This window comes from Talpa europaea (genome assembly GCF_964194135.1).
Source record: "Talpa europaea genome assembly, chromosome: 1".
Lineage (NCBI taxonomy): Eukaryota > Metazoa > Chordata > Mammalia > Eulipotyphla > Talpidae > Talpa > Talpa europaea.
The window spans coordinates 25807736-25829548 of NC_140073.1; the positions used below are offsets into that span (position 1 = coordinate 25807736).

The following is a 21813-nucleotide window of genomic DNA, read 5'->3' on the forward strand; positions in this document are numbered from 1 at the left end:
AAGAGAGAATACTATTGTTTTCAGACTTTCATAAACTCAGAAGCCCAAACATAAAGGATTTTACTAATTTTTTCATATGTAATATGTCTCTAAATATGTATTGTTTATCCAAGATAAAATAAAATGAAGTCTTTCTAGGTATAGTCATTCTTATGCTGAACAAGCTGCTATTCTTATCCTGGTACCATATGGATATGTTCAAATGACGCAGGCAATAAAAATGGATTATCTTAAGTTTGTGAAGAGGTAATTCCATTTTCTCACAGCTATCATAATATGAAATATCATTTGCATTTCAAATATGCATGGTGACTTTTATGAATCAGTTTTACAAACTTTTAAGTCAAATATTCTAAGAAATAAACCTCTAACACCCCTTTCCAAGTGGGTTATAAATGTTAATTATATAGATATATATGAATTATCAACAAGCAAAAATCAGAGTTTATTTGAAATAACACATACTTATCTCCACATGTAACTAATAAGCTAAACGGTCAATAAGAAGAACTTAAATCTACAGGCAATGAAGATAACTTAGGAATCAGCCTTTCAGAATGTTCATATTTCAGAACAAAAAGGTATTAAAAATTAAACTCTGGAAAACCTACAAACTTCTTTAATAAGGAAAAAGTAATCTTTGGAAAGCCAGCAGCATATGAATATAGAAGCCTAGAGTCAAAGAACAAAAATACACAGGGAAGTCTTCTGATTGATTGATGACATACATAAAATATTAGCTATTTTGGCCTGAAGCCAGGAATTGATGAAGAAATCACAACAGATAAAAAGTAAGTTTTGGATGAAAAATAGAAGGCAATGATACAAGTGGAGCAGTCTTTGGATTTGTGACAGGCATAGTTTTCAGTATTTACACTGAAAATGGGAAAGAGATCCTGTAATAAAAGGCAGATGCCAGAATACTTTGTAAGGTGAGGGAAGTTGGATATAGAGTCCCAAACCCCTGATCTATTCATGTTAAGGAACCAATCATGTTGTTGGTAATGGCAGTTAAACTTTCCAGAATCAATAATAAATAATATAATTATATTTTAGCTTACATAGTAATTATTATAATGTAGCAACAATATCTAGTATTTATTAAATAACTGTATACTAAACAACTCAATGACATAATTTTATTTAATCCTCATACACATAGTACCTCATTTTGGAAATGAAACTATGAACTCAGAAAGGTTAGATCACCTATTTAAAACCCCACTGGCTCCAGAGCTTTATGGAGAAGGAAAAGAAAGAGCAGACCTGTAACTCAAACTACAATTCTAAAATTTCAATTATTCTTCCATCGGTACATATGAACACTTGAAGTCAGTCAGATCCAGATAAATGCAAAGGGGAGGAATACATTTAGAGATAAAGAAGGTTCAAAGACTCTGTTAAGCAACAAATTTCCTGACAAGAAAAAACACAGCACATTCAAGTAGAGTTACTGGGAAAAGTTTATTGAAGAAACCAGTTACAAATATATGACTGAGTTAAGAAGAGTCAAAAAAGGATGAAGAAACATCCTGAAGTTAAGAGGTGAAGAGTCAAGGGAAAGGAGTGGCAACTGGAATGCCCCAGATTCAGAGGTATGTTTGGTAGCAGAAAGTCTAAACAACGGCCTTTGAAGAGGAAAGGGCCATTGCTAACACTCTACTGATTTCACTCTGTCCTCTGACATTTTACCAATTTGCTGAACCTAACCAAAATCTAGAAGACAAGGAAGCCTACTGAGAAATCCATAAAAATCATCCTCCAGGAATCAGGGTGAAAAGGGTAGAGAAAGGAAGAATCTAGGCAAGTGAATACTATTGGCTTACTTGGTAGGAATTCAGAAAAGGGTCCACCTAGACTACTGAAAGAAACAAAACAGTTAATTTGCTGAAGCTGAGATCAGGTACACTTTGGGGCCTGTTCTCAACTCTTATCCAAGTTACTACTATATTCCCAAGTCAGGAGAAAAATTATTTTCAGTATCATATACTGTAAGCATTTTAATTAGATATTATACCTTTACCACCCACTTTAAAACTCTATTCCTTTCCTCAACTATGTATCCTTTCTTCACAGCCAGTGTATATATTTCATATTCTATCTCATTCATTCCAAAAAATTAGGTAAATTTTAAGTTTAAGGGATGGCAATTTTCAGGGGATTCTAATTCTCTAGGCAAATTGGGGTTTCCAGGTAACAGGATCCTAGAAAGAATAACTGTCATTACAACATTAGTTTCTATTTTGTTTGAAATATAAGTAAACACTTGTTAACTTCTGTATATACAGTCCAAGTAGAGAGCTGGGTTATTAAAACTGGGGATATGTACATGAATTAAACAATGTTTCTATCTTGAATGTACATTAGTACACAATGTAAACAAATATGTGAAATGTAGCCATATTGAACAATTAGCTTGCAAAAAATATTAATCAATATATATATATGAAGAAGTAAAGTTTAGCCTGTAATACCATATATACACAAAAATACAACATATGTGTACATACATCTAGAGAAGCAAAACAATGAAGTAGACAAAACTAAACCAAAACAAACTCTAGAAATCTGTCTGCAGAATTGAGGCTATTAAGAGATTATGGAAGGTGGGAAGCCCAATGGTCTGTGGAGGATATGGTCTTGGTATTGTTGGTGCTTCGGTAGCAAACATATGACATGTCAACCTATTCCCTTATAGTCCTCCTAGATTTCTAGACTAACACATTTTGCTCTTAGAATTCCTGTACTAATATTGCCCTTAAAATATACTACATTCTCCGGGAAAGAAACTATTAGTAAAACAGAAAAACACTGTATTGAATAAGAGAAAATATTTTCACATAATATATTTCATAAAGGGCTGATAATCACAATATATAAGTTCAAGCAACATACCAAAAAGAAAACAATTAACCTAAAAATAAAAAGGTGTAGAAAAGCAATCTCTAAAGAAGACATACAGATAGTAGGAGCATGAAAAAATGCTCATGGTCACTTACAATCAGGGAAATGCAAATCAAAACCACAAGTTACCATCTCACACTCTTGAGAATGGCCTATATCAAAAAGACCAGTAACAATTGTTGGCAAGGATATGGAGAAAAAGAAACTTTCGTACATTGTTGGTGGAGATGTAAATCGGCCCAGCCCCTATGGGAAAAAGTATGCAGTTCCTCAAAATGTTAAAAATGCATCTATCATGTGACCCAACAATTCCATCCTAGGTATCTACCCAAAGGATAAAAAAACACTAATTTGAAGAGACATATGTATGCCTATGTTCACTGCTGCCCTTACTTACAATAGCTAAGTTAATGGAAACAATCTAAGTGCTCAAAGACAAAGAAGTGGATCAGAAAAATGTGATACGCACACACACAATAGAGTACTATTCAGTTGGGGAAAAAAAGATGAACTCTGACATTGGAACAACATGTATGAACAGGTAAGTGAAACAAGTCAGAAGGAGAAGGAAAATACTGGGTGGTATCACTTACATGTGGAATATGGAAAACATAACAAAGAGTCAGTAAAACCAAGCCAATAACAAACTCCTAACATTTGCAAAACTGAGGCAACCAGAGAAGTAGAGAGGTGAGAGTGAGTGGTGAAGGGAAGGGGTCCAAAGAAACATGATGGAGGATTGTTGGGGCACGGGTGATGGGTAGGGTGTGAAAGTATAAATTTGTAGAGGATTAAATCTGTATCTCCCAGAGCAGACAGAAAGATGTAAATATACTTTACCACAATAAATACTATTTGGAAAGAAAAAAAAATAATGCACTCATTCTTAGCCATAACCATAAATGCAATTAAATAACTTTGGAATTATTTGCTTCATCTATTTTCTGATTACACAGTAAGGTCTGTGGACTATAATGTCATAATCCCCTTGGGACTATTAGAACCTTCAGACTAACTGAAACCTCTTGATACAATAAATGTTTTCTCAAGTACTGGAACTAAATATTAGTAAATGAGAGTCAAATAATTTCACCTCTCCAGACAAACACCTTCATCTTGCAAGGCTGATTATCCTTTGGTCAAAGTTATATTTAACAGTATTCAATGGGGCCAGACACAAAATCCCATTTTAGTAACGTATGTATTATCAAAAATAGTGCAAAAGTGGGCCTCCCTGGTTGCGCAAGTGGTTAAGATGCAACCTGTGAAGCTATCCACAGCCACTGCAGCACAAATTCGATCCCTGGCCAGCCAGGGAACAACCCACATGGTGCAGCAGATCTCTCCTGACTTGCCCGCAGCTCCCCTCAGCAGTGTACTTCAGTCAATCTGCCTGTTCTGTTCCCCACTCTGTCTCTGGTGGGTCCTCTCACCTCCCCCACACACACCTCTGGCCTGTAACCCAGTTTTTGTATGCATTAATAAATAAATCTTTAAAAAAATAGTGCAAAAGTGACAGACCATCATCAATAGTTCTAAGTGATCTAGTTAATTTTTCCAAATTGTCAATTTTTCATGCTTGTTTATATTTATAAAAATTCTTTCTCTCTGACAGAGCATAGCAGAACTGATCACCTATGGATAGCAAAATTAATAACAGCTGTGTCTCATATCTTATCCTAGCAGTCTAAATTTTAGGTAGATAGGATGGTTTAAGATAATATATTCCTTTATATGAGTTATACTGGCCACAGAGACAAAATGCCTGCATTTGGGTCCTAGCTTTGTTAGATAATGTGACTGAATTGCTTCTGGTATAATGTTGTGATGTGATAAAAAGAACACAAACAGCAAGCCTAAAGCAATGAGGTCTATACTTACCTTTCTCCTGGCTTTCTGTGTGAATTTAACTCAAAATAAGAAATGGTGTTTTAAAAGGAAGAAAAGATAAATGGCAGACGAAAGTCCTAAAGAAGAGACTATACAACTAGGAAAAAAAATCATAGGGGTAATTTAGAATAGATCTTATCATATGGGTAAATACACTTGTAATTCTCCATTTAATGACCATGGTGTAAACTTTATTATGAAAGATGGAAGTCAACTTTTGATAGATATTTAATCTTTTCTGAAAACAAACACACAGAACAATGAAACTCCCAGTAGTATTGATAACTAAATATGTCCCTTAAAAATATAACAGAATACAGAAAAAATATCTCTTTTTATCAAAGGTAAGATTAGACCCTAATTCAATGCAGTGGAGCCAGCTAAGGAAACAGTTAAGAATAATACATTCACACCCATTGCCTTAGAGACATGAGAGAAAACCTAAAGGAATCATTAAACTGTGTGAATAAGAATACCAGGAGTCTGCTGAGACCATCTTTACCCCGCTGCCTCCTCACACCTAGACACCAATATCTTTATACTACATCTACTTTGGGAATATAATTCATATAATAATATCATTGGCAAAAATGAATAGATGATGTCAAACATGCCCTGGCCCATAAAGAATTCCTTTAGAATGAAAAGAAGGCTAGAGAGCACTATATTACCAAAGTAGCAGTTATGAATTTTATTCTCCAGTAACAATAAGAAAATAGAACCCTCTTCTTAATGACAGGGTGTTTTAGAAGAATTCCCAAAGGATAAAAAGTTTGTAAAAAGAATACTATGTATCTCAATCAATTTTTGAGCTTAAAATTGGAAGAAAGATTCCAGTATCTTACCACTTAACAATAAGCAGGTCAAAGGACAATCTGTTCAGGCAGTGAAAATTATATACATCATTACATGACCAAGATGGGACCTATGAAAAGATCCTGGAAAAGAAAAGAACTGTGTGTTCAAGTTACAGAGGAAAATCACACTCTTGAAAAGGATTTTTTATAAAAAGCAGAAAAGCTTAGAGTGCACGTACTCTGTATTCCAAAATTTTCCAGAAATGCCTACTTGCCATGATATAAAACATTAAATGAGACAACAAAAAATAAAATAAAATAAAAAGGAAATTGGCAGAAAAGAGGTCAACAAATTAAATATCGGATTAAGAAAGATCACATTTAACATTTGAATTAAAACTTGAATAAGAAAAACCTAAGTAATATTGTAGGATACCAAATCTATAACACATATAATGATTTTGAAGAGATTTCCTGTAACATTGCAGCAAAGTAACAGAAAATACTAAGAGTAAATAAAGGACTTGAAGAACAAATAATACAATTTCAAGCAACCAACAGTAATTACTCATAGGTAGAAACAAGGGTGAGATGAAATTAACACAAAAACTTTTCTTTGAGAGAAAAGAACTGATCCAAATGCCAAAACTGTTCATGGAATATATGGACAATTAACCAACACAGATCACTTACTAATATGATTTAGTGAAATTTAGGATTATCAAACATGTTCAAATAAATATATTCAGTAAGCATCTAGCCTACACGAGGCGGGAAAAAAAGTAACAGATTACCTTGGTAAAGAATAAATAAACTGGGTTGCCTTAGACTTCTCCACAATACTACATGTCAGAAAGGAGGAAAAAAAATTCACAAATTCTATGCTAAATGAAGTTATTGACAATATAAGAAAGCATGAATAACACTGTCACAGGTTTACAAAAGCAGAGAGGTCTCCCTTTCACAAATACACAGAAAAACCTACTGAAATCTGTAATGAACTAACTGTGACAAGTGAAATGGGGCTTGTAGTATCATAAAGTCTAGAAAAATGCATTGAAATGAATGAAATAGAGCTAAGTATAAATTATTATTTTACATTATGACTGCTAAATAATGCAAATGTTAATTGTCAAAATAGTATATATTTGTCTAAAATCCAAGATAATATTTTAAAAATCAAGAAATGGAGAAGATAGGAAAATAAAAATATAAATGTAATATTCATATTTATTCTCTCAGTTATAGAAAACATACCCAGATTTATTTACACAAAGAACATCTGGTATTTGTTGTTTATAGGAAATACGTCTGAATCAATATAGCATAGAAATATTTAAACAACAGTAATATGGACATAGCTAAGACTATTTTAGAATGAGAATTTTAATAAATTACAATTACATGAAGAAAATGCACTGTAACACATTTTAATAAAATATGAATGTGCTGATATATAAAATGATTGATTTTATAAAATATACATGTGTATACATATATACGAATACACACACACACAGTCATTATAGGGAAATATACTAAACTGGTAGTAGTAGAATCATAAATTATTTTATTTTCCTTTTCAGTACTTTATTGTATCTTGTCATTTTAACTGAGAAGAAAATAAGTAATGCAAAATACTGGAATAAATGGAAAGACATCAATTTTCTGGATTGGGATAAAGATGTCAATTCGTTCTAAATTATATATCTAATGCAACTGATTAAAATCGTACCTTAATTTTATCCAAGATAGTCTAACATTTATTAGTATAAAAAGCAAAAAAGATTAAAAAATATAAAAATGTACAAACAAGAGATAGTTCAAACACTATAATTAAATACTGATAAAAAAGATGAATGAGGAATAAATTGCAGAAAATCTTTAACCTGATTAAGGTGATGAAATTATAGTTTGGTCTAAGTTTTTCTTCATATTTTTCTGTTTATTATTAATTTGCTTTAGTGAGTGTATCTACTTTCATAAACTGTCAAAAATCATTGCTTATACCCATTTTTATAATCTGCTTAAAAATTAGAGTCAAATGATAGACTCAATTAAGATTTTTATTTTTTTAATTTATGTATGTCTATATTCTCTAGACTTGGTATACAGGTCATTTTCATGGCTAAATTCAGAAGGAAAAAAAATATTGTTTTAAAAACTGTCTTCCTGCATCTATCTTCCACTATGGTAAAAAATCAGCCAACACCCCTACTGCTGCAATTTAAATGTGTTTCCTCTTGCACAGTTTTCATAGGCAATGGGAAAAAGTTTCAGTTTTCAAACAACAGGTGATCTGACACGTCGTCTTTTGTGAAAGAGCTAAAATGGGTTAGCCTAGAATTCAGCCTTCCTATGAATTGTTGAGTTTTCTGTGAAAATGTTTCTATTTCTGACTTAGGTTTGACAAAGTAAAGAACATGTTTCAGAAGCATGAATTCCTCTATGAAAACAGCAAATTAATAAATGAAAGAAATTATTCTATTTCCTTAAGAGATGTTCACATTGAAACGACAAAATGTTTCCTTTGTGTACTTTAGTACATATCATAATTACATATATATTTTAAGAAAATAATTTTTCTACTCTCTTCACCCTTCCAACCAATCAACCATCCAAACAACCAACTGATCATCCATCTACCCATCCATCCAACCATCATCCTTACAACCTAAATTTGTATTTTTCTTTCTCGTGCATAATTTTTGTAGAGTATTTGATTTCTCCCCTCAAGTATAGTCTCCGTAGTTCTCCCACCACCATAGCAGCTGTGATCCATCACCATAGTCCCTTGTGCTCTTCCTCCCCTGTTTTGACTCTTCTCTCTCCACCTCCCCTGCTGCATTCCTTATATCTATAGTCAGCTTTCAAGTTTTGTCTTTTTCCTGACCCTTTTGTTTCTCTATATTCCATATATAAGTGAAATCATCCAATATTTATCTTTTTTTCTTCTAATTTCACTTAGCATAATCCCTTCCCACTCCATCCAAAATAACATAATATTTCTACATTTCATGTAAAAATGTGTTCTTGTTGTTGTTTGTTTCAGAACAGTACCTGAAGAGTATTTTTTTAATTTTTTTAAATTTTTGCATAGGGATATAGGCAAGAGGTGTGTAGGGGGAAAGAGGAGTGAGAGGATTCACCAGAGACAGAATGGAGAACAAAACAGGTGAATTTACTGAAATACACTGCTATACGGGGAGCAGCAGGCAAGATAGGAGAGGTCTCCTGTGCCATATGTGGATTAGCTTTCTTGCTGGGGATGGAACTCAGGCTGTAGTGGCGACAACACTGAAAATTAACCCCTAGGCCACCAAAGAGGCCCACAAAGAGTACTTAAAATAGTGCACAAAGAATACTAAGGGACAGTGCTAAGGACAGGGACAGTTCACTGTCTGTTGTGTCATGCACAATCGAACGACCACTCAGTTCAGGGTCCAACAACAACAGGAATTACTTAACAAACAGGAGACTGGGGAAAGGGAAAGAGTTTCTAAGGCCAAAAATGGCCAGCTGTTTCACCCCAGATAGTGTCCACAGTGTCCAGAAATCCCAAACAAAGAACGTTCATCGAAGATGTGGTGACACTGTAGCTGCCCACAGCAGTGGTCTGAAGGCTGGGACACATGTCAGATCAAACAGTGACAGACTCAAAAGAAACAGGATGTGGTGCTGCAGGACCAAAGGCTAAGGTTAGTTCTCTGTAAGCTGTTGGCATACACCAACAGCAAACAGTTCTTTGAGATACTAGGCCAAGGCCAACAATGCCTCTTTAAGATGACCTCAGAGGTAGGGCAGCCCAGTCTCTCTGAAGATCTAGAGGTCTAGAAGTACAGAAGTCTACAGAGGTCTGGTGAATCCCAATGAGGTCATCTGATAAATGTGTCTCTCTTCACAGGCTGTCTGCAAAATGATTCTATGAAGGTGGTCCAAATGAATCCTCTCTTGAAAGGCTGGCTGATGACTGCTTCTTTTCTCCTTGGAGGCCATCTGCTGACTCTCTTCTTTTAGGAGGTTAGCTGTTGACTGACCTCTCTTTAGAGGCTGGCTGTTGACTCACTTGTCTCTCTTCAGAGACCAGCTGCTGACTTTCTCTTCTCTCTTTGGAGGCTGGCTGTTGACTTCTCCCTTCGGAAGTTAGCTGTTCACTCTCAGGTTGTCTCTTAGTTCTGCCTTTTATCATCTTCAGGGTCCCCTATCCTCAAGCCTGATTGAACTGGTTAGCCCCAGTCAGCTCATTTTCCATTTTCATTCTAGATTAATTAACTCAAGGTTGAATGACGGCTGGAGAGCTCAAATCTGATCAGTTCATTTAGCTTAAACTTGATCAGTACATTTAGGATCCTAGAACCAGACATAAAAGGGGAAAAAGCCCATCCTGACCTGCACTCAGGTCAGGGTAGGCTGGTAGGCCTGTTGGCTCCAGGGAGCCATGGCTAGATTTGACATCCCTAGGGCCAGGGAAGGGGGAATGTCCACAGGTGGTGGGCTGAGGCCAGCTCACCTCAGCTCCAACTAAGTACCTGAGGCCTCAGCCTCTAGGTACCACAGAGATTAGTTTTTCTTGGATTGTTTTTTCTAACCATTGATTCCTATACCTCCCTGCACTTTTAATTTCTTCTTTCTCAAGTTGTCCACGATAATATACACAAAATGCATGCACAAAGTCTGATGCAAGTTCAAGGATGTCTCCTTAAACACTGACCCTTTCAGTCAGATGAAATAGGTTCTAAGCAGGTTATGTACATTTTTTTAATATTAAAAGATGTCCACCAAAAAAATGGAAGAGAGTATCCTTGTCCCTACATGCTCACTTTTAACATTTTTATGTATTTATAGTCTGGTAAGTGTAAAGTATTATACTATTATTACTTTAATGACATTTCTGTCATTAATGCTACTGATGTGGAGTATTTTTCATACCTTAATTTTCTATGAATGACCATTCTATATCCTTTCCCCAATTTTCAAATTGGAAATAATTGTCATCAATTTTGGAAGAACTATTCATATATAATAAATATTGATGGGGTCAGGACATATTACCTCAAAATACAGCACTGTAGTACACAGAATATTTTTAACTGGAGATATATGAGAAAGGACAGGTACAGGAATAACTTTCTTCTCCTCCTCTGAAATAAGTTATAAGACCCTCATTTGATAGATAACTTCCCAATAACCAGAGGTAAGAAGAACACTTATTTGAGAAAATGAGGGGACAAGGAGAGGAATTTGAATGAATGGGCCTTCTAAGTTTCCCTGTTTACCATAGCTAACTCATGTTTTTTTTTCCTATGATATTTTTCCACGACTTTCATTTTATGTATGAAGGTTCCTTTGTTACATAAAAATTGTGATTAAATACATTCATATGTTTTAATCTTGTTAATCTGTCTTTTGTTACATGGGTCTGAGTTGTGAATTGATATGGATAGATGAAAAAAAAGTCTCCCTAAAATACAACTCTTGTCCTATCATCTATCTTATTCACATTTCTTTTCCAACATTACTATTTAGAAGTTTTACTATACGATTTTTGCCATATATTGTTTAAAATTGTGATATATTTTTACATTTTTATTTTATAAGTCTGTGATTTCTAGTCGGAAGAAAGTCCCTTACCCTAAGATTGTGCATATAACTTCTTCAATTTTCTGATAACTCTTTTCAATTTTTATACATGTTTATTATATCTGAAAGTTAATTTGTATTTTGATTTCAAATACTGGACCATTCTATTTTCTTCAAGTTTGATAGGTATTATAGAAGCACCATTTATTTAACAATTCATTATTTTCTTAATGAATTAAGCTATCTATGTAGCTTCTATCAAATTATTTTATACAGTGGAATCTATATCTGGATTCTCTCCTCCACTAATGTACTTACCTATTCTTGTGCCAATATCATATTTAATTATTATAGTAATTTTATAGTATGGTCTGATTGAAGGCAAGCTTTCTCTTTCTTTTATTCTAAATGATCTTATCATTAATCCGCCCTCTGCATATACATATAAAATCATATTATCCAAATTAAATGAACATCAGTTAAGGTAAACTCAAATAGGATTATTTTTGGAAGTACATTAAATGCTTATTTGAATTTTGGGAAAATTTACATTACTTTATGATATTGATTCATTGTGTCCCAGAGCAAATATGTTTTTTTCTTTAGTTCAGACCTTGTTGTTTACCTCTCAATAAAATATTGTTTATTTTTGCTTGGAACTACTGTGTTTTATTAAAATTATTACTAAATATTTTATACAGTTTTAGGTACCTTTGAGAATAGAATATATTTCCTCTTTCCCTTTCTATTTATTTATTACTTAAGCAGATATTTAAATTTTATTTAACCATCATATCATATCACCTAATTAATTTTACAAGTCTTTTGGGATTTTTAAGAATTCAGTCAAATCATTATGAGACGTTTAGCTTTTCTTAATTACACTAACAGGCCGTCCAAATTAGATATGCCAGCATTTCCTTTTTAAATCTGCATTTTTAACCTGCAGAAGGCTCCCTGAGGAGCCACAGGTGAGCTGGGAAGTTCGCCCAAGATGCGAGCCAGTACTAACAACACAGTGTCCCAATGCATACAGCAAATTAGAAAACAGACAGTAGGGAGTAGAAGAACCACACACAACCCAGCAACACCTCAGGAAAAAAAGCACACCACAAAAAGAAAACCACCCCCCCAGACTGCAACAACAGTAACTTGGAAGAACTTTTGAGCCTTCCAGAAAGAGAATCTAAAATTGCCGTGATTAAAAAACTGATGGAAGTAATAAAGGAAAACAAAACAATGATAAGGACAAAATAATCAGCGATCAGAAGAATGAAATTGGGTCCCTAAAGAGGGAAGTAAAAGAAATGCAGGAGATCAAAAAATTAATGGAGGCACTAAAGAACTCTGGGAAAAGCAATGAAAGCAGAATAGATGAAATGGAAGAACGAATAAGTACTCTTGAAGACACAGAAATAAAAAGAACCAAAACAGAAAAGGAAAGAGAAGTACGAAGGAAAAAGACCGAAGAAAGACTTCGGGAACTATCTGACTCCATAAGGAAAGGAAATATAAGTGTTATAGGAATCCCAGAAGGAGAGGAGAGAAATGTAGGAACAGAGAAAATATTCAAGGAGATAATTGAAGAGAACTTCCCAAATATGAAGAAGGAGCTGAAAATTGATATACAAGAAGCAAGAAGAACACCAAACTTCCATGACGAAAGGAAAAATACAGCAAGACACATAATAGCAAAGCTCCCAAGAATCCAGGACAAGGAAAAAATAATGAAGCTGACAAGAGGGAAGAAAAAGATAACATTCAAAGGAAAACCAATCAGACTGACATCAGACTTCTCCGATGAAACACTACGGGCAAGGAGAGAGTGGAGGGACACAGTCAACAGACTCCAAGAAAACAGATGCCAACCAAGAATACTCTATCCCGCAAAGCTCTCCTTCCTCTATGAAGAAAAAATAAGGACCTTCCCAGACAAACAGAAACTCCGGAATTTCATTACGACTAAACCCCCACTCCAAAAAATACTACAAGGAGTCCTAGAGCCAGAACCTCAGAGGGACGAATAACAACGAAAGAAGGCCAAAAAAAAAAAAAAGTTATTAAAAGAATAAATAAATAAAATCAAAGGCAAGACAAACACAATGGCAAATACAGATGCTAACATATCAATATTAACTCTAAATGTAAAAGGACTAAATTCCTCAATAAAAAGACACAGAGTCACAGGCTGAATTAAGAAACAAAATCCAACCTTTTGCTGTCTCCAGGAAACACATTTAGCTACGAAAGATAAAAATAGACTCAAAGTTAAAGGATGAAAAACAATCCTACAAGCAAATGGACCAAAAAAGAAAGCAGGAACAGCTATATTGATATCAGATAAAACAGATTTCAAACTCAAAAAAAAAAAAAAAAAAAAGAGAGAGACCCCAACGGTCACTACATTATGATCAAGGGGACAATACTTCATGAAGAAATAACACTCATTAACATATATTCACCAAACAAAGGAGCACCAAAATATATCAGATAACCATTGTCATCTCTGAAAACATGTCAGAGAAAACACATATGTAGTGGGAGACTTCAACACACCATTATCAACAATGGATAGATCAATGAGACAAAAAATAAGTAAAGACACTAAAGCTCTAAATAAGGATCTAGAGTGCTTGGGCTTAACAGACATCTATAGAACACTAAACCCAAACAAATGTGAGTACACATTTTTCTCAAGCACACGCAGATCATTCTCCAGGATAGATCACATACTGGGACACAAGACAAACATCAACAAATACACCAAAATTGAAATCATACCAACCATCTTTTCTGACCATGAAGGCATAAAACTAGAAAAAAACCATAAAACGAAGGCAAGGTCATGGAGATTGAAAACCACACTTCTGGAAGACCACTGGACTAACGAGGAGATCAAAGAAGAAATTAAAAAAATTCCTTGAATTGAATGACAAGGAGGACACCAATTTCCTAAATGTATGGGATGCAGCAAAAGCAGTAATAACAGGAAAATATATAGCAATAGAGGCTCACATCAAGAAACATGAAAGAACTCAAAGAAACAGCTTAATATCGAAGCTCAAAGACCTAGAAAAAGAAAACAAAAAAACCCCAAAACCAGTAGAAGAAAAGAAATAATAAAAACCAAAGCAGAAATAAATGAAATTGAAACTAAAAAAACAATCCAAAAGATCAATGAAACCAAGAGCTGGTTCTTAGAAAAAATAAATAAAATAGACAAACCCCTAGCAAGGCTCACAAAGGAAAAAAGGGAGAAAGCACAAATAAACAGGATCATAAATGAAAGAGGAGAAATCACAACGGACACAGCAGAAATTAAAATAATCAGTAACTACTATGAACAGTTATATGGAAACAAGTTCAACAATCTAGAGGAGATGGACAAATTCCTACAACTCTACAATCACCTAAAACTAGATAAAGAAGAAATAGAACACCTAAACAGACCAATTACAATTAGCGAAATTGAAATGGTAATCAAAAACCTCCCCAAAAACAAAAGCCCAGGACCTGATGGATTTACAAATGAATTCTGCCAAACATTCAGAGACGAATTAGTGCCTATCCTTCACAAACTCTTCCAAAAAATTGGGAAGGAAGGGATAATACCAAACACGTTCTATGAAGCCAACATTACACACGGAATATTACTCAGCATTCAAAAAAGATAAACACATGCAATTGCAGCAACATGGATGGCGCTGGAAGGGATCATGCTCAGTGAAATAAGTCAGAAAGAAAAAGAAAAATATCGGATGGTCTCACTCGTAGCAGGAATCTAGAAAACTTAAATTAGGGACCAGGAAAAAGAATAACTATAAGAAAGTAAAAATCACAATCAACAAACAACTATGAACCAGAGATACTCTATGGGGGGTGGGTGCGGGGAGGGGAGGGATTGGGGTCAAAATAAGGGGGTTGCAATTGTATGGGGAATATAAAAATTTAAAAAATCATATTAAAAAAATAAATAAATCTGCATTTATACACTTTAGTGAGCCTGGAGTTTCTCTTTTTTCTTTAATACTATATAAAGTTTAGACATCAAAACTATGCTGATTAATAAAATGAACTGAAAGAAATTTTCACACTTACCATGGCTAGGACTAGTAAAAGTCATTGCTTTTTCCTACTCTTTAAGAGTCAGATACTAATTGCAATATTTTTGATCATTGTGCAAAAGTACTTTACTTACTACTCTAATCCATTTTATGATTAATAACTTATTTAAATTTTGCAATTAAAAAATGGACACCTGCACCCCTATGTTTACTGATGCACTATTTACAATAAGCAAGATACTGAAACAAAACAGAAGCCCATAAATAGATGACTGTATCAAGAAGATGTGGTACATATACACAGTGGAATATTACTCAGCAATCAAAAAAAGATAAACTCATGCCATTTGCAGGAACATGGAGGGAGCTGGAAGGGATCATTTTTTAGTGAAATAAGCCAGAAGAAAACGACAAATAGCAGATGCTTTCACTTATAGGAGGAATATACAGGAACCAAATAAGGGATCAGAAAAAAAATTATAATAAATAAAAAATACAAAATTAACAGGCAAATATAAGTCAGAGACATTCTGAAGGGGACAGGGAGGGAGAGTGATCAAAACAGGTGAGGGAAAAGCACAGGGACTATGGTGTTGGTACATGGGTGAATTGGGGTGGTAATTACACGGGGACTACACCTGGGAGGAGAAAGCATATATTGTACAAAAATGAAAAATGATGTAATATATATATAAATAAAAAGATGAATTCAAATTCAATAGGGAGTGCAGCTCCATTAAAATAAATATCTCAGACATAAAAACAAAATAAATAAATATATAAATTTTTTATTTCAGGGTTATTTTAACAATTTGTATTTTACTACTAAATTATTCATTTCATCTAGGTTTTACATGTTACCACAGAATTGTGGTGATATCATTTCACTACTAACATACCCTGTGTCTCTCAATCTTAACATATTTTTTCCTCTCTTTTTCCTTTAATAATCAGGTTTAATTTTCAAAAACTGGTCACTGAAAATATTGCTCCCCACTAGCTTTTATTCTTTTTGGTTTTCAGTTTCTTTGACTGGAAGTTTTATCTGTATTAGTTCATTCTTCCTGTTTTATTTTGAATTTCTTTATTGTTCCTTATCTAATTTATAATGTTTGAAAGGAATTATTTTGTTGATGAATAAAAAAAACTCACAGTAAGATTTGTGCCAAGGTAGTAAAATTTCATAAAATGAGATTATTTGGCTTTGGATCAGAATATACATCCTAGTTCTATCACTATATGCCATATGAGCCTGTTAGTATTTAATCTGTCTAATAATGCTTTCCACATCTAAACTGAAGAGTCTCAAGGTTCCAGTAAGGTGAAAAATAAAATCTTGTAAAATTGATAAACTTTTAAGCTCAATGTGAGAAAGTAGGGTATTTGTTTCATGGTCTCTTTTTCCTAAGTGACTGAGAATCACTCCCTTTAGAAGTAATAATATTTAACAAAATTCAGCATTTCTATGACAGTAAAATACAATAAAGACATATACTCATTTTATTAATGTTCAGGTCATAATCAAGAGACTTAATAAAATGTTGAACAAACATGAATGACCTAGTATAAGATCTTCTAAAAAAAGAAACATCTAAGTTACATTGCTGAATGAACTGGAAAGATTTTAAAAACTATGTTTTTAAATAGCATGTCATTAAAGCACACCCTCATTTTTTATTGAAAATAGTCTGAGTCTAATGGGTTTCAGGAACTCCAAAAACCCTGTGATCTTGCAAGCAAAATTCTATGTATATCTGTTTACATTTTTATTACGATAATTATATACACTGATAGATTTGAAGAGCGTTTGGGACCTAAAAGAGGTTGCAAAAGATCTTGCCAGATTAGTAATCCAACTTTCTAACTATAGTCTATGACTAAGGTTTACCAGGGTCAAACTTTGCTACCTCACTAATGAAACCATTTCACTATTTGACTGCCATAACTTGTAAAAATTCTAGTTTACATCATGTATTTTCTTGAATTCAGTCTATGGAGCATGAGATAAAAGAACAATTCCCCATCCCTAAAAATAGACCTTCACATATTTGGACACAGTGATCTTAGCTCTTAGTGTTCTTTTTTCAGGCTGATGGCTCTTAAACAGCATAGCATATGGATGTAACTAATTCAAATTTTACCTTTAAAGGAAAGTGATTTCACTAGTCATGAAGACATTATTTTATATTTTAAAAGTTCAACAGTAAAAGTTCACTAATTTTGACAGAGATACATACTCTTGCTCTAAATTTACTTCTGAATTTCAGGAAGAATTCAAAGAAAACAACTGCATTATGTTGATGTATGTGACATCATGAATTCTGCAGAATTCTCACATATTTACTCCACTAAATTCTTATATTCAATATCTCATAAAATTCTTTAAGAATTATTTTTTTAATTATGGATTATTTGCCAAAATACCAATTGTTAATGGATTTTAACACATGTTCAAATTTGTAGTTAAGTCACTTTTTACTCATAGGAATTCAGAAAGGATAAATGCAGTAACATTATTTCATGTACTACAGATCATTTTCACTCATATGTGGAATATAAACAATGTAAACAAAACAAATACAGAGACAAAACAAATCCTTAGATTCTGAAAGCACAACGGAATGTTACCAAAGGGAGAAATAAGGGAATGGAAGTAAATAGAGGGGCCCCAATGAAGTGTGGTAGATGGATACTGCTTCTCTGGTAGGAGGGCATGTTGTGGCAACAGATCTTTGAAGAAGCATGAATCTGTACTCCCATAAATTGTTACCTTATTTAAAAAAGAAATTAGATAAAAAATCATTTTCACTATTTCTGAGCAAAAAAGGGACAAAATACTGAAGTGAAGCATCACTTCCTACAAATGAAAACAAATTCCAAGATGGTAAACCAAGATCTGTACAACTCAGCACCAAAATTAAACAATGATACAAAAGTATTACTTACGGATACAATTCTGAAAGTTGCTCTGCTATTGCATAAGCTGTTGGATCTCTGTCTAAGGCAAACAAAGTAATATCTGATTCCTTCTGTAGAATGGCTCTTGTGTGTCCTCCTGAACCAAATGTCATATCTAGAAAAACCTAGCCAACACAGAAAAAGGAAATTACCACTTAGGATGAACATTCTTGATAACTACATTAATTTCTAGAAGCACACAATAATTTGCAGAGTTGATGGCAAGTAGAAAACAATTATAATAATTTTGCATCTAGTTCTGTTTATCAAGCCAAATGAACATATCAAAGTATCAGTAAAATGACGATCTCTGGCAAAAGCTGGCAAGTCAAGACAAATTTACATTTCCCTTCATAATCAGACATGCATGTCACACTGTTGGGCTGGTAGCTTTTTATTGCTTTCCAGCACCTGGCTGGTAATAATAGTTCCAACAATTTCTCATCATTTGGATATAGCTTACAACTAGTATGGCTCATTTTATATCTAAATGTTTCTAAATGCTTTACAATAAAAGTATAGATATTCAAGAGTTGGAGAGAGAGGGAGTGAGTGAGAGAGAATATGCTAACACAGTCACAGAACAAACCTTTTAACGATTAACCCGAAAAATGAAAAAAAAAAAAAAAAATCTGACCTGAAAAAAGCCCAAGGCATAGTCAAAACATGTGGGTAAGTTCCAGTTTTCTCACTAAGTAGCTATATGTTTTGGGGAAAGTCACCTAAAATTTTAATATCTTCTGATTTCTTCAGGGTTTAAGAAGAAAAGGAAGGCCTAGAAAAGAAATTATCACCAATATCCTATCTAATTGGGACAGTGACATTTATCCGAAGACACTTTTGAGAGACAAAGATTTACCAGTATAATTTTACCGGGACAGTAGGATATGATGTACAGTAATGTATATCTTTAAAATGTTTGGATCATTTTAGTTACTAAATACAGTTTATTGGATCTGAATCTACATTTTTGCCTTTTTTATTTGGTCACACTCTAAAGAAAATAGATAACAGAGGCTGCAAATTGCTTCATAGTTGAATGCTTAACCCCTTGCGCCACCAGGAAGGCCCTCATTTAAGACAATTTTAAAACAGCACTTAGTCTTATTATTGTATGTAATATCAAATAATTTCTTTTTCCAGTATGTATAATCATTTTATGCATCCAAGAGCAGGTAAAAATCCTCCACCCCTGTAACTTACCTCAGTTTTTAATTTGTTAGGGATTAACATAATTTAAACAAAGAACTTTTCCCAGGAAAAACCATAAACTACTTTATTCTTATATCCCAAAACCCAATCTTATTATAACCATGGATTTAAACTAAGAATATGCCAAATAAAGTAATTTGCATATGATTACCTTATCCCAAGCCAGTAAAGTCCCAATCAATATATTTTTTATAATTCCTCATCATTAAAAATATTCTGGAAAATGTGAGATGATCATAATTTACATGATTATTTTTTAATAGATCATGATTATGCCCTTGGAGATGCACTGATAATCAAGGAAGCTTCCATAGGGGGAAAAATAACCTATTATTACCAGGCAAGTGTAACACCAAAGCTAAAAGGGGAGATGAATGGGAATTATGAAACTAGAAATGAACACCACCATATGTCCTAGTTTAATAGGTGACTGGAATCATCAACTTTCACTATACAAATTTTTTTTTAAAGATTTATTTATTTACTTATATAAGCACTGGGCACAGTCAGAAGCATGGGAGGGTGACAGAATTCACCAGAGCCAGAGCGGGGCACAGAACAGGCAGACTGATCAAGTACACTGCTGAGGGGAGCAGCGGGCACAGCAGGAGAGGTCTGTCGTGCCATGTGGGACCCTTGCCGAATGGCTGGGGATCGAACCATCACTGCAGAGGCTACGGGCAGCTTCGCAGCCCAGCGCTTTACAAATTTTAGTACACATTGTTCATCAAAAATAAGGATATCTCAGTTTTATTTGTCACCCAGAATTCTAATTTCAAAGGTAGACAACTGGGTCAGTACCATTGACCATATTTTAAAATCTGTAAAAATTAAAAACAGAATAAGGAAAAGGACTAATTTTATTTTTCTTAAGAAGCTCACAAGAACAAATAAATTAGTTCTTTTATATCAAGAAAATCATTTGTATGGACCATTTTATATATATATATATATATATATATATATATATATATCCAAATGTATTTTTTAATGCTCCAAACATATAGAGTCTTTCTTTAAAATTACTTGACATAATTTATCTAAAAAGTCAAATCTGGGCCTCCCCTGGTGGCGCAGTGGTTGAGTGCTGGGCTGCAAAGCTACCCGCAGCCTCTGCCGTGCCAGTTCGATCCCTGGCAGCCAGCAAGGGCACCACATGGCACGACAGACATCTCCTGCCACCCGCTGCTCTCCTCAGCAATGTATTTCGTCAGTCTGCCTGTTCTGCTCCCCGCTCCAGCTCTGGTGAATTCTCTCACCCTCCCATGCTTCTGACTGTACCCAGCACTTGTATAAATAAATAAATAAATCTTTTTAAAAAATAAAAAGTCAAATATGTATTTGCCACTGAGAGTTTATTCTGATTATTTCACTTATCCATCTGTGTAATCCTGGCTTAATCATTTTAATTCTCTGTGCTTCAGTTGCTTCATCTAAGTATAAAATACACATCTGCTTACCTCACAGAGATTGATAATTTTATTTCCTCCTAGCAATTATAAAGTATTATTAGATTTTACATTTGCAGAAACTAAGATTACAATAAACTAGTATGAAGCAAATGAGAGAAATGAATCCAGGTATATCTGGCACGTAAACCTACGCTTTTTCTTACACCATCCTGCCTCCGCATTAAATCAATAAAATCTGTATTTGCACACTGCTTTAAGGTTTACCAAGTATTAATGTTTCCCTACGTGGTCTAACAAAAGCTCTATATGGGAGTATAAACAAAAGGTACTATCCTCATTTTTACTAAAGAGAAAACTCAGGTGCAGAGAGACAATGTGACTTCATTAAGAACACCTTAGTAGTAAGACGAGAGGAGAAAGGGATGGAAGAAATGAAAGAAAAAAATAAGGGGGTGGGGGGACAGTGGATAGCATGAAAAAGAATCATGGCAGAGGTAGCTTTACAAAAATCATAAAAGTTTAGCTTTTTAAAGCTCAATCATTCCCACTGGAATTCATAGCCTTGAAAGTCATGTTTTTATCTCTGCGTAGGAGGATAACATTTGATCTTTCTCTCTTTCTCTCTCTCCCTCCCCCTTTCAATTAGTTACCTATCAACTTAGAACTTTAGAATATATGTATCTTGAAGATTTTACATGGGAGAAAGAAAATTTTTTATTCTTCCTATTATTTGAAGACAATCACTTTTCTGTATTTTAGCAAAGACAAAATAAAATTAAATTAAATTAAATAAAGCTCAAAAAGTAAATGCTAGTTATCCTGGGTAGGCATTATCTTTAAGGAAAAGAGATTTCTCTAAAATGGTGTCAAGGATAGAAGGAAAAGATGGGCAAATTCCAAGAAAGTACTCAACCTATGACTGACAGGTGATAAAATCTCAGAGCAGCAGACTGGATTGTGAACTGAGGGAGAACAGCCCCTCAATCACCAGGTTCT

At 33.9% G+C, this 21813-nt stretch overlaps 1 protein-coding gene across 2 annotated transcripts in view; it reads right to left on the reverse strand.

Moving 5' to 3' along the window:
- The window catches only part of METTL15 (methyltransferase 15, mitochondrial 12S rRNA N4-cytidine), a gene marked incomplete at both ends in the record, with an annotated part of 171585 nt that overhangs the window by 68486 nt on the left and 81286 nt on the right, over window positions 1-21813 (reverse strand). For both annotated transcript variants that reach the window (XM_084255672.1, XM_084255673.1), the window contains one exon: window positions 18182-18318. In XM_084255672.1, coding sequence (XP_084111798.1) covers window positions 18182-18318 — 137 coding nt within the window. The remainder of the gene's footprint in view (window positions 1-18181; window positions 18319-21813) is intronic.